Source organism: Haemorhous mexicanus, chromosome 24, assembly GCF_027477595.1.
Source record: "Haemorhous mexicanus isolate bHaeMex1 chromosome 24, bHaeMex1.pri, whole genome shotgun sequence".
NCBI classification, from domain to species: domain Eukaryota; kingdom Metazoa; phylum Chordata; class Aves; order Passeriformes; family Fringillidae; genus Haemorhous; species Haemorhous mexicanus.
Window position 1 is genome coordinate 3,536,983 of NC_082364.1, and position 13,042 is coordinate 3,550,024.

At 49.6% G+C, this 13,042-nt stretch overlaps 1 protein-coding gene across 4 annotated transcripts in view; it reads left to right on the forward strand.

Moving 5' to 3' along the window:
- Positions 1 to 832: 832 nt before the first annotated feature.
- Positions 833 to 13,042, forward strand: part of LOC132338033 (beta-galactosidase-1-like protein 2) — a 35,878-nt gene continuing 23,668 nt past the window's right edge. For 2 of the 4 annotated variants that reach the window (XM_059867177.1, XM_059867178.1), the window contains exons 1-6: positions 833 to 989; positions 6,840 to 7,037; positions 7,988 to 8,056; positions 8,736 to 8,831; positions 10,216 to 10,324; positions 10,782 to 10,874. In XM_059867177.1, coding sequence (XP_059723160.1) covers positions 907 to 989; positions 6,840 to 7,037; positions 7,988 to 8,056; positions 8,736 to 8,831; positions 10,216 to 10,324; positions 10,782 to 10,874 — 648 coding nt within the window. In that variant the 5' untranslated portion in view covers positions 833 to 906. Of the gene's footprint in view, positions 990 to 5,164; positions 5,225 to 6,839; positions 7,038 to 7,987; positions 8,057 to 8,735; positions 8,832 to 10,215; positions 10,325 to 10,781; positions 10,875 to 13,042 lie in introns of all 4 variants that reach the window. The other 2 variants (XM_059867176.1, XM_059867175.1) reach the window with 2 other exon arrangements.

A 13,042-nucleotide genomic window follows, 5' to 3' on the forward strand; every position in this document is an offset into this window, starting at 1 on the left:
GCAAGCCCTGAACGTCCCCTCCCTCATTTTATTGCACATTGAATTTGCCCCACAGGGCAGCGAGGGCAGTTTAAAGAATAAACACCAGTGCCTCACAGAGAAACAGCCCCCTGCCCATGGGGGAGACCCTCTGCCTGCCCAGGGGATGGGTGCCCTGGGCTGGGAGGGTCTCTGGACTGTGGGAAGAGCTCTGTGGCTGGCAGGGAGGGGTCTCCAGCCGGGGTCTCTGCCCAGGGTCCCTCTCTGAAGTCTCTCCAGGGTCTCCATGGGGAGTTTCTGGCCAGAGCTCTCTGTCGGGGGTCTCTCCCGGATCTCTACCAGGGGTCCCTGCCAGGGTTTCAGTGCAAGTGGGGGGCTCTATCATGGGCCTCTCTGTGGGATCCCTGCCTGGGGTCCCTCTCCCGGGGGTCCCTGGCCATGGTCTCAGCCTGGGCTTTCCCCCGAGCTCTCTCTCAGTCTGGGCTCTCTCCTGGTGTTCTCTATCCACGTTCTCTGTGCCATCTCTCAGTCCCATCTCTCTATCCATATTCCCTGTCCATATTCTCTCTCCCATGTTCTCTATTCATGTTCCCTGTCCGTCTTTCCGTCTCTCTATTCATGTTCTCTATCCATGTTCTCTGTCCCATGTCCTCAGTCCGTCTCTCCGTCCCCCCTCAGGCCGTTCCCTCACGGCCGCGCCGCTCCCCCTCACGCCCCGCCCCCGCGGGCGCGCGCCCCTCCGGCAGCCAATGGAAGTCGGGGGTCCATGCCTTCGGGCGGGGCCAATGGCGCGCGGGCGGCGGGCGGGGCGGGGCCGGGGCGGGGCGGGCGCGCGCTGGGTCGGTGCCCGGCGGGTCGGGGGTTCGGGCCCGGGGGGCGGCGGGCCGGGGTTCCGGGCTCCCGGGGCCCGGCCGCGCTCCCTCCGCCATGTGGCCGTGCGGGGGGCGGCGGCAGCGCCGCTTCGGGGGTGTCGCGCTGCTCCTCGTCGTGCTGTGGCTGCTGCTGCGCAGGTGAGACCCGGCGCGGGGCGGGGGGCGCGGGGGTCGCGCCCCGGGGACGGCGGGCGGAGTCCCCGCGGCGGCGGGGCCGGGCGGGGGTGGGCGTGGGATGGGGTGTCCGTGTCCGCCGGGCGCAGGCCCCGCCGCCGGGAGCGGGGCTGGCTGCGGGAGAACTGCGCATGGATGGAATCGGCGGCACCGGTGGAGAGGAGAGGGAGAACGGTTATTAACGTAATTAGCGTAATTAGCGTCCGTGCGTCCCGCGCGCTGCCGGGGAATTACCGAGCGGGAGGCAGGCTCGGTACAATCCCATCCTTTCCGATGGGAGACCTCCGCTCCCATCATTCCTGCAGCGGAGCGGGAGCGTGGGAAGGAGCGCGGCGAGTAACGCGACCGGCGCGGCGGAATGAGCAAAGCTTTAAATAAATAAATAAATATAAATATAAATAAATGCTGCACCTGATAGCCACAGCTCGTCCCTCAGCGAAATATCGGCGGGGAAAGCCGCGCTGCCAGCGCCATAAACCAGCTCTGTGTTATAAATCAGCTCTGTGTTATAAATCAGCTCTGTGTTATAAATCAGTTCTGTGTTATAAATCAGTTATGTGCCGACCTTGGCTCGGGGAGCCTTTGCATCATCGCAGCGCTGATGGGCGATGCGCTCCGCGAATCAATCGCTCCGGCTCATCTCTCCCGGCTCCGGGCTCCCTGGCGTTGTTTCCCTCTCTGCCCCTGGTCTGGGGCTGCCTGTCCCTGCTCCGTGTCCCCAGAGCAGTGTGGTACCCATGGGCCATGCCCACCTGTCCCGTCTAACCCTCTTCTCTTCCTTCTCTGCTCCTGTTTCACACTCCAGACCAGCAGCTCTGAAGCCCACCAGTAGTATCAAGAAGTTGTTTGAGGTTCTGGTTTGAATCCCACGTGGTTTCGATCACGGTCATTTTGGGGGTGATGCTCTTTCCCCATGTTTGTGACTTCCAGGTATCAGAAACTCCTCAGTCCCTCCCAGTGACATGCTGGAAAATGCACATGGATATGTATAGAGATGTAATAGAGTTACTTATTGCCAGCTGGATTGTTTTATAACACCTTCTTAAAATCATAGTTGGAAGTAAACCTGATCCTCAGAGCTATGGAAAAAGCTTTCATAAATCTTTGCATAATTAGAAGCAAAATTCTTGCACAGCTGGCCTTGGATTTGTGCCACCTGGGTTCTTAGGGAGGATTATTGCAAAGTGATACCTGATGGAGGCACAGAATCTGTCTCTTGTAGGAGTGTATCCCCAAACCCTCGTGTGCAGAATAAACCCCCTGTGCAGAACAAACCTCCTGTGCAGGATAAGCTGTTTTACAGGATATTGCTGCTGTTACCTCAGCCATGGTCTGGGAGCCAGGGCAGCTCAGAGCTTTCACTTTCCCCTGGCCAGAGGAAGCCCAGAATAAACAGCAAAGCCCTTGGAGGTCTCAGTGGAGCTTAGGGATTAGCAGCACAGTACCTTGTCCTCTGAAGCACATCCTTTAGCATCAGCAAAGAAATTGTTGGCTTTTTTCCCTTTTTTCCCTGGTTTGGCTGTTTTCTTTTCCACCATTTTTTTCTCCCAACTGCTCTGGATGTGGGGTGGTTGAACACCAAAGGTTGGTGTTCAATCAGAGAGATTTTTCAAATCCCTCTTGCAGAGAGGACTTCAGCCCTGTTTGTGTTTCACAGGCATGAGCAGCATGGCTGCTTGGTTCAGGAGTTAATTGGGACTTTCCTGTTCCATGTGTTGTATTTTGCACTTCACATTCCATCTTACAAAGGCTTATTCCATCTTACTGGACTAACTCATCCAATCCAACTTCAGAGTCTCTGCTCTGGGGTTAGCTGGTAACAGAATGGTTGTTTAGGGGTTTTTTTGCAAAAGACACTTCCCTGAGGCAGAAATGAAACCACAGAATCATGGACTCCTAGAATTTGGGTAGGAAAGGATATTAAAGATGACCCAGTCCCACCCTGTGCCATAGACAGGGTCACTTCCACTTTCCCAGGTTGCTCCCAGCCCCATCCAGCCTGACCTGGAACACTCCCAAGGATGGCTACTGAGACTGACAAGGCCAGGAACATCTAACAAAGTAAAAAAAAAAAAACAAAAAACCAAAAAAAAACCCCACGACTATTTGCAACCTGTTCTATCATTATAGAAGTGAGAAAGAAAATCTACTGGGAGCTATAAATTGCTCTCAGGAGGAAGCAGAGAGCCCAGGTGCACTTTAAACTCTGGCAGTCCAGCTCAGGGTAACAGGATGAAGCTCTGCTGAGTCACAGAAATGTTTCTTCCTGAGGTTACTTGAACAGGTCCTAATGAGAAATGTGGGTTTCAGGATATCTAGGATAATGTGTTGAAAATATTGGGAGCCTGGGAGCTTCCTAGCAGCCCTTCTTAGGGAGAGAAAGCAGAGGAGCTGGAGAGTTTTAAAGTAGGAAACTTGATGGGAATGTGCCAGGTTAGTTGTGCCTGGGATTAAGAAGATGAGCTTAAGTGATTAGTTTATTTTTATCTGGCTGTGTATGCCTCCTGAGCCCAGCCTTCATTCTGGCACCAGTCAGCAGCACTTCTGTGTGCAGGGGTAATTTGGGGCTCTACCTAGCTAAGAAACAACTTGGAAACTCTTTTCCAACCTAATCTTTAAAAATTGGAGTTTTGCATCTCCAGACCCCTTTGAGCTTTCCACCTCTGGGAAACAGAAGTAGATGTAGCTGCTGGATTGGTTTGCTGTGAAAAGCACCAATCACTTGTTTTTAAAATGTTAAAAGTTTATAGTGATAAAATGGTTATAAAAATAGTAATATAATTAGAGTAATAAAAATTTGGACAATTTGGATTAGGACAATATGAGACAATAGAAACAAAGAGTTACAGACAGTCCGGGCACCTTTTCTGGGCAAAATAAACCTGAAAAAGGCCCCACGTGAACAGAGGATTAACCCTTAACAGCAACAGCCTGTTGCATATTCATACAGCTCATCCATGGTGCATCAATTCCATTCACACACAGGATTCTGTCTGGGCAGTGTCAGCTTCTGCCTCTGAATCCTGAGGAGTCTTCAGGGCTGAGCAAGGCAGGAAGAAGTTTGTTTCTTCTGGTAATGGGGCAATAAATTCTCTTTCTCTGAAAGATTCAGGTGTGCTGTGGCTGCTATCTCAGTGCAAGTCCTTTCTTTAAAAAAGTATCTTACATAGCATAATTTCAATTTAACATTATGTTATAACCTAGAACTATATTTAACATGCTACTTGAGAAAATGAACACAGCATCACTTTCTGACATAACACATATAATATTCATTTGAATATTTGCAAAAAGCCAATGATAAAATACTCATTTTTCACATTTGCCAAAGTCACAATCTGTAATTTAGCAGCACAGAGTGGCTGTGGGGTGTCCTGTTTGGGGCTTGAGAACCCTTTCCCCTGCTGCTGAAATTTGTCACAGTTCCTTGGGAGCAATGCTGCCATTTCCCAGCCTTGTGCCATCATTCTCTGGCTGTTTCTCATGCAGATGAGCATGTTAGGTCCTGTTCTTACTCAGGCACGCTTTAAATGTGGCAGATTGGTGTTTTGTACTCATTTCTCCAACCTGAGCTGCACTATCAGCAGGAGCTGTTGTTACCACCCCACATTCTGACACAGCACTGATTCTGGGGTGCAGGAATGTGCCCCCCATTCACTGAGTGACCAAACTATCCTTTGTCTCCTTAAAAAGGGAAAAAGCCCAGAAGTTTCTCTCCTGGATTAGGTAAAAAGACACCTCATAGGACCTTGGGGACTTGACCGCAAACTTAAGGATTGGACAGAAGCCAAAAAGTCCCACCTGGGCAATTTACTAGAAAAAGAAGAGAACAAAGGAACTGATGGCTTTTGTGGGGTGTATTTCCAGGAGCAAGAGCCTCTTGCCCTGGCTTGGTTGTTCTCTGTAAAGAGTTTTGTTATTTTGCCTTTTATTAAAACTTTTTTGTTTCCAACACTACCACAAAAGCCATCCTGCTGATTTTATGCCTTCTAAAGTAGCTGAGCTATTTTAGGTGTAATATAAATCTCCAAGAGCTTACAAGACCTGGCTGGAAGAGACCATATATCACTGGGAATGGCTGGACAATCCATGTGAGTCTCTTTGGAGGCAGTGAAATCTAACCTGGCTTCCTTTTGCAGGTATTACCCCTGCCTGCTGCCGGCTGTTTCAGAGCCCTGTGAGAATGCTCTGCTACTCAGGTACCCTCTGAGCTTGTCAGCCAGCCCTGCAGTGCCCTGCAAGCCTTAGATTCAGCTCCTTTTAGTCCCCCTGGCCTGCCAGAGGACAGGCAGGCTGTGGTTAGCAATCCCTGTGAGCCCTGAGCATCCTCACCCTCTGCTAACAACCGCTTCACACGTAGCCTAGGCAGCACCTGGAGGCTCAGGTGTTCCTCTCCTCTCTCACTGTGATTTTCTCCCAAATGTGCTGGTCATTGCTGCTTTCTGGAGCTGGGAACTCACTGCTCACATCTGGCTCTGATAAGGAACAAGCTGCCATTGTCTGAGCCTGTCTGTGTGTCCCTGGGCTGGGCTGAGGGAGGCAGTGACACTGCTCTGGGTCTTGGTGGTGAAATGGGGTTTGGTTCAGCCCAAGTGAGCTGGGAGCCTGCAAGGCCATGAGTAGTGCAGGAGCTGACCTGAGAGGAGCTGTGACAGCAGGAGAGCTCACCCTGGTAAGTGCTGAGGAGCTGCTGGCCCCGTGCTCTGGTTCTTGTGGCAGATAACATTTTCAGGGTGAACATAAACAGTGATGTGGGCAGAGGTAAGTTTGTGGTGGCAGCTGACTTAGTCTCTCCTGGGTAATGAATATAATCCAGGGGGTTCATTAAACTGAGGAAAAGGTTCTCTGTTCACAGGGAGCAGGTGAGGAGGTTTTATTTTTTCCATGCTTTGAGTTGGAAGATACCAAAGTCCCCAAGACATTTGGGATGGCAGTGATGGATTCAGCTGCTGTTGGAACATGGGTCTGGAAATCAGCCATGTGCCCTCCTACTGCAGAACAGGGAGATGTTGAATTCCCTAAGTTAGGGAAGTATTTGTGAGTATTGTGAGTGAAAACTTGCCCATCCTTAATTTCAGCAAGTGAGTTTCACACTCTGTGCCTGAGCACTGTCAGTTGTAGAGCGTGGCATGGTGGCTTGGGGAGGTCAGGGGGGAGCAGCCAGTGAAATGGATTTAAATCCACATTTGGGAAGATTTCCCAGCTGGCTTAGAGCCTTCTGAACCATCTCTGTGCTCTGTAGGACCAAGAGTGTGGCTTGCTTGAGAAGCAGGAGGGTCAGAGCTGGTCTCAAGCTGCACCAAGGGAATTACAGGTTGGATATTAGGAAAAAGTTTTTTAGAGAAAAAGTGGTAAAGTTCTGGAATGTTCTGCCCAGGGAGGTGGTGGAGTCCCCATCCCTGGGTGTGTTTAACAAAGCCTGGATGTGGCACTGGGTGCCAGGGTTTAGCTGAGGGGTTGGGCTGGGCTGAACTCAATGATCTTTGGGGTCTCTTCCTGTTGCAGAGAGAGGGAGAACCTGGGGAGAAAAGGGCCAAGAGAGGTTGGTGTCCCTTGCACAGCTCAACAGGGAGGTTCAGAGTGGGCACGGAGTAAGACTTGGGCCAAGGGGATTACAGATCCGTGATACTTCAGGGGAGGATCACAGGCTTGGAATAAACCCTGCATTTTGGAGAGGTGAGACAGAGATACCACTGAGCTAAAATGCAACACCACATCTTCCAACCTTCTGCTTCTGTGCTGGGTGAGGTGCAATGAGGAGGACACATTCCTTCCCCAGGACTGGCTGCTCACACATCTCCTGTTCTCTTCCAGGTTTAACTGGAGCGAGCTGACCCCTCTGGGGCTGTGGGGGAGGACCCTGGGCCTGCAGACAGAGAACTCCCAGTTCCTGCTGGAAGGGATGCCCTTCCGCATCCTGGGCGGCTCCATGCACTACTTCCGAGTGCCCCGCGAGTACTGGGAGGATCGGATGCTCAAGATGAGAGCCTGTGGCCTCAACACCCTCACCACGTGAGTGCCCTCCCTGCCCAGCCTTCCACTGGGCCACAAGGATGTATTTCCATGCTTCCTACTGTGGGAAAAGTGTTGGGGAAGATGAAACGGGAAAGCCTTATCAATATGATTGCCTGGCAAAAGATTTTGAGAATATGGAAACTATCAGTGAGATTGAAATGAAAGCAGCTTTGAGATATTTTAGTTACTAAACAGCTGGAAAACAATGGTGTGGCTGGCTGAAGGTAATCCCCTTTGGATGGAACAACACCCTCTGCTTGCAGGCAGCTCCAGGGGTCAGAGCAGACCCTGCTGGCTTGGCAGAGGGGCCCAAAGAGGAGGTTTTAGGGTTTAAAATGGAACACAGGATGGTAATGTAATGTGATTTAATTCTCCTTACAAGGTTAAATACAAAGTTTGTACACAAACAAATTAGAGATAACGGCAAGCAAGCACTTTTCAGAGCCCTGGATGAAGGGGACACAGAGGTTCTGGGGTCTGAGCAGGCTGCAGGCTTGGCCTTGCTTTCCAAGGCTTGGCGGGGAAAGAGCTTGTTTAAAATGTAACAAAGGATGGTAATGTAATGATTCTTATAGGCTGGATGTAAATGCTGTAGGATTTGTATCTTGGACTAGGCTGGTTAATGAGAATTAGAATATTGAACACAGAAGAAGATTTCTGGTATTGTAATGGGAACTTCACTCTCTTTTTTCCTCTTGCTTTTATTCTTCTCTCTCTCTTTGGGGCTCCTCTCTTGGGCTGCTCTGAGCTGTGTTTGGCAGCTCCCAGCAGGGCCCTGCCCCCAGGCCCTTTGCAATAAACCCCAAGTTCCAAGCTCTGCCTTCAGAGATCTCTCTCTGACCATCCCAACCATCCCACCCCCCATCACTCCTACAGAAAAGAATGGTGGGGCCTCAGTTTTTCTCTGAGCATGCCAGAGCTCACCCTTCACCTGCTCTGCCTTTCAGGTACGTGCCGTGGAACCTGCACGAGAAGGAAAGAGGCAAGTTTGACTTCAGTAAAAATCTGGACCTGAGGTATGTGGCACAGACAGCTCTGGTATGAAACACTCCTCTGTGGAGGGGAGGGGGTGTGTGGTGTTTGGGTGAAGATGCTATTTCCAGATGTGCCTTGGTCAGGCAGTGGGGATTCCTTGCTTCCCCTTCCTCATCAACTTCATCCTGAAGTTCTGGGAACTTAATTTAACACTAATCTGTGGCCTTTGCTGGGATCCCCAGGACGAGGGAAGAGATGAATCTGACTCCATGTTCTCAGAAGGCTGATTTATTATTTTTTGGTATTATATTGTATTGAAAGAATGCTCTACTAAATTATACTGAAAGAATACAGAAAAAGGATACAGACAGAAGGCTTAACAAGAGCAGGACAGTGATTGGTCATGAAGTAAAAACAATTCACATGAAACCAAACATGCACCTGTTGGTAAACAATCTCCAGACCACATTCCAGAGCAGCAAAACAGGGGGAAGCAAATCAGATAATTAATATTTACATTTTTCTCTAAGGCTTCTCAACTTCCCAGGAGAAGAAATCCTGGCAAAGGGATTTTTCAGAAGATACCACAGTGACACCAATGCAGGGTGGTTACCTCATCATGCAATTCCCTTCTGCTTTGCTACCTAAATCCAGGGGTGATTGGAGTATTCAGGGTGGGGTTCTGCAGGCAGACAGTAATTCCTGTGTCTGGATCCCCAGGGCCTTCCTTTCCCTGGCAGCTAAAAATGGGCTGTGGGTGATTCTGCGCCCTGGACCTTACATCTGCTCCGAGTGGGACCTCGGGGGTCTGCCCAGGTGAGTGTGGAAATTGTTCACTTCAGGGAAGCATCAGAGACAGGCAAATCCCAAGCTCCTGATCACACAGCCTTGGCTCCTTCAGAGGAATGGCTTTGGAATGGCTGGCTGCTTGATGGGGATATTTCTTTTCTGAGATATTTCTGATATCTCATTATCTCATTATCTTGTGGAGCTCTTCTAATTTTGGTTTTGGGTGTTTAAAATAATAATAATAATAATTGTTTTATGGTGTAATAGCTACAGCAAGAAAATAGAATTGGAGGAGCCCATCTTGCTGTTGCACCTTGACTCCTCATAGCATGGACAGGATCTGCAGCCTGGTGTAAGAATTTGCTCCATCTCAGCTCCATTTTAAAAGTCCTACTAGAAATCTGCATTCTGTAGCTGGCAGTGATGAAAGCCCAGCCTCCTGTGTGTCTTCCCCTGAAGAACCCAGCTGGAGGAGGCTCTGGGAGCCCTGGGACTTGCCTGGCTCCTGAGTGGAGCCAGTGCCAGGTTACCACTTGTTTTCCTTACTGCACACAGCACAAACCTCAGTGGAGATACCTGGGGATTGTTTTTTTAACTTTTCACCTGCCTTTGGCATCAGAGTTGAGGTGTCAGGGACTTAACCCTGAGAGCAGAACTCTTCCTGACCAGAGCCAGAAGCCACCTCCAGGTTAGATTATGAGAAGTTGTCAGTTGTTGTCACATCACCCATGTGGTTTTTTTATCAGACAGATAAAAAATTCTAATAAAGAGCAACAGTACTAGTCTCACTTTCCAGCTGAAGAGGAGATGATTTTTTTTAAGTCCACAAAGCCACATTTGGCAGAGTTGAATATAGAGATCTTTGGAAAGATATTAGTTAAGGCCTGATTTTGCTGAGAAAAGGAAGATACAGGCTCATTCCCTTAAATTGTTACAGCATTATTTTGTTCTGCTGTTCAACAAATTGCCCTTTTTTCTGTTAACTCCAAACAGAACCCAGCTTTGTAAATCAGCAGTTGAAATAGTGGGAACAGTTAGAGCAATCTTTTATTTGAGAAGGGGTTGGCGTTTTTTGAAGGAGCACTTGGTTGCAGAGTGCCCTTGGGAATGCAGGGAATTCACTTCAGAGTGATAAGATTAACCCTTGAAATGTTATTGGTAGAGGTGATGCAATGAGTTTGAGCCTGAAATGCAGAATGAAAAGAAGAGGAGGAGATGGGGAATTGGAGCCTGGATTTATTTACAAGTGAGAGGTGGACACGAGGTGTCATTCCCAACTCGGGGTGTCACCTAGGGCTCTGAGGTGCCACCAGTGATCCCTGCCCAGGGGGGACTTGATGCCAGTGGCTGGAATACCTCTGCATGACTGGGCAGGAGTGTCTGACACATTTCCTCTGCTGCTTTTGCCCAGCTGGCTGCTGCAGGACCCCGAGATGCAGCTGAGGACGACCTACAAGGGCTTCACAGAGGCCGTGGACGCCTACTTCGACCGCCTGATGCGCGTCGTTGTCCCTCTGCAGGCAAGCACCATCCTGTCCCTCTGCAGGGCTGGGAGTGGCTGCACAGGGCACTGTGGGCTCTGTGTGACAGCAGAGGGTCAGGCAATAACCAAGAACTGCCACAAAAATGCACCAGGAATCAGCGCAGGCTGCAGCTTTCTCTGTCAGTGTGGGAGCATGGGAGGGTGGAGCTGAGTTCTTCTGATGCTGGTGCATCTTTCCAGCAGCTAGTGGGATTTTTGGTGGTTAGAAATCATGGTGAACACCTTCCTTCTCCCTTTTTGTCCTCCACAGTACAAGAAAGGAGGTCCCATCATTGCAGTGCAGGTGGAGAATGTTCCTACTCTGTCAGTGTGGGAGCATGGGGGGGTGGAGCTGAGTCCTTCTGATGCTGGTGCATCTTTCCAGCAGCTAGTGGGATTTTTGGTGGTTAGAAATCATGGTGAACACCTTCCTTCTCCCTTTTTGTCCCCCACAGTACAAGAAAGGAGGTCCCATCATTGCAGTGCAGGTGGAGAATGAATATGGTTCCTATGCCAAAGACCCAAACTACATGACCTATGTCAAAATGGTAATGCTGGCACTTTTACTTTTTACTTTTTTTTTTTTACTTTTACTTGTTTCTGTGTCAGTCTCTCCCATAAATCACCTTCCCTACAGTGTTTTCTTTTTTCTGTGTAACTTTTGGGTGTGGTTTGAGAGACTCTTGAAAGCGCCAGCTGCGTTTTCCTTGGATGTTTCCTCCAAGAGTGGAAGAGTTGGCACATGGCCCTCTGAGTGCTGATAAATCTGTGTTCTTACATCTCCCAGAGAAGAGGGAGCTAGGGAGCTGGGAGTGTCTGTATTGCACAGCTGGCCTTGAAGCAGCTCTCACCTGCAGGTCCTCTTTAGCCTCTCCTAGATGATATTTGATAAAGGTTTCCCTTTATTGATTTTCCTGGCAGAAAAGTTGATGGGAACAAGTCACCAGCACACTCCTAAACCTGTGTCATCTGGGGCTCAGCATCAGGAAGGTTAATTTGCCTAATGCCTCCCTTAGCCCTGTCAGAAAGGGATTAAACTTGCCCTGGCTGCTCTGAGTCAGTGCTGAGGAGCTGCCCAGGGAGGCTGGATTATCCTGGTGGGTCTCACAGCAGTCTGACCAGCACCACTGCAGGGCAGGCAGGTAATGAGATCTGCAGTGTGCCTCACAGGGTTTGTTGTTTCATTTCTCCTCACTGAATGCTGAAAGGTATTGCTGCATGTCAGGGGGGTCACCATCCAGGCTTGCTCTTCTGCTACAGGATTATGGGATCCTTCTGGAACCTTTTGGGTAGCCCAGCTGCACCCTGAGCACCCTGAGGCTCAGGTTGTGCCATTGCCCAGGGTGTCCAGAGGCTCCTCAAACCAGTCCATGGCAGGAGTGCTGATCTCCAGCTCCTGCCCTGACCCCAGCTTGTGGTTTAACTCTCCTTACAAGGTTAAATATGAAGTTTGTACACAAACAAATTAGAGATAATGCAAGCAAGTGGTTTTCAGAGCCCTGGATGAAGGGACAGAGGCTCTGGGGGTCTGAGCAGGCTGCAGGCTTGGCCTTGCTTTCCAAGGCTTGGTGAGGAAAGAGCTTGTGCTGTTTCAGACTTGTCAGGACAGACCTCCCTGCCAGGCCTGTGGGTGTGTTTTTGCAGTGCTGTTTCATCATATTCTGGGATTGTGTGCAATTTGCATCTGAGGCAGTACAGAATAGTGGTTAGAGATGGAAATGTGGGAAAGCAGGATCTGCAGGGCTTTGGTTTTGGTTGGAGTGGGATCTGATGTGAGGAGGGGCTCTGAGTCTTTGTTCTGGTTTGTGGCAAGGTGCTTAATTCACATCTAGCATCCATGACCAAGTTGCCCCTTCCTGGAATTAATAAACTCATTAAGAAACACCCTCAGCTCACACAAAACCTCACCTCCCTGTGCTTACCTCACTTTTTGGGTGCAGTGCCTTTGCCTTCCTAAAAGTGAAAGGATTTATTGACATGGATCTGTGCCCTTCCCACACAGATCTGAGCTTCTATTCCTGCTTCTCTGCTGCACTCTGGGAGGCACTGAATGTGTGGCACCTCTGCTGTTCCTCTGTTCTGCATTTACACTCAAAAGGAGGGGAAGAAACTTTGCATTAATGCAGTGCTCAAAGAATTACCTTGGTAAAATTGCTTAGAAATTCCAGTTCCCTCAGCAGCTGAATTTAGTCTGAATCCAGCATTGTTCAGGTGTAAATTTGGTGGGGATGGGTTGATAAAGTCACCAGCTTGTCCTGGCTCTGGGCTGGGTCTGTCTGTGTTTCCATATGCAGACACTGTGCCATGCCCAGGTCTGCTCTTAGTGCAGGCAGGGACCATAAACAAAGGGTTTTGTCACATTTCACAATTAGTAATTCAGTCTGAAGAGACTGGAGCCTTGTTCCAGAGCTCCTGGGAGCTGCAGGAGTGACTTCCAATGGAGGTGCAGTGAAATGAGTGGTTAATTAACAACTGATCTCCTCCAAACATCAGGCACTGCTGTGTTCAGGACCAGCTGCAAGAGCACAATCCTGATGGGAGGAACCTCCTGTGTGCAGGTGGATTTCAAACCTCAGGGTGCTGATTCCTCTGGAGCTGTAATATTGAGAAACCACTGAATTCATTGATTTCTGAAAAACATTTGTGCCTGAGCTGTCCTGTGATGGTGTTCCTTGGAAAATCAGCTCTTCCCTCTTCCCAGCTCCCTCTGTCAGGC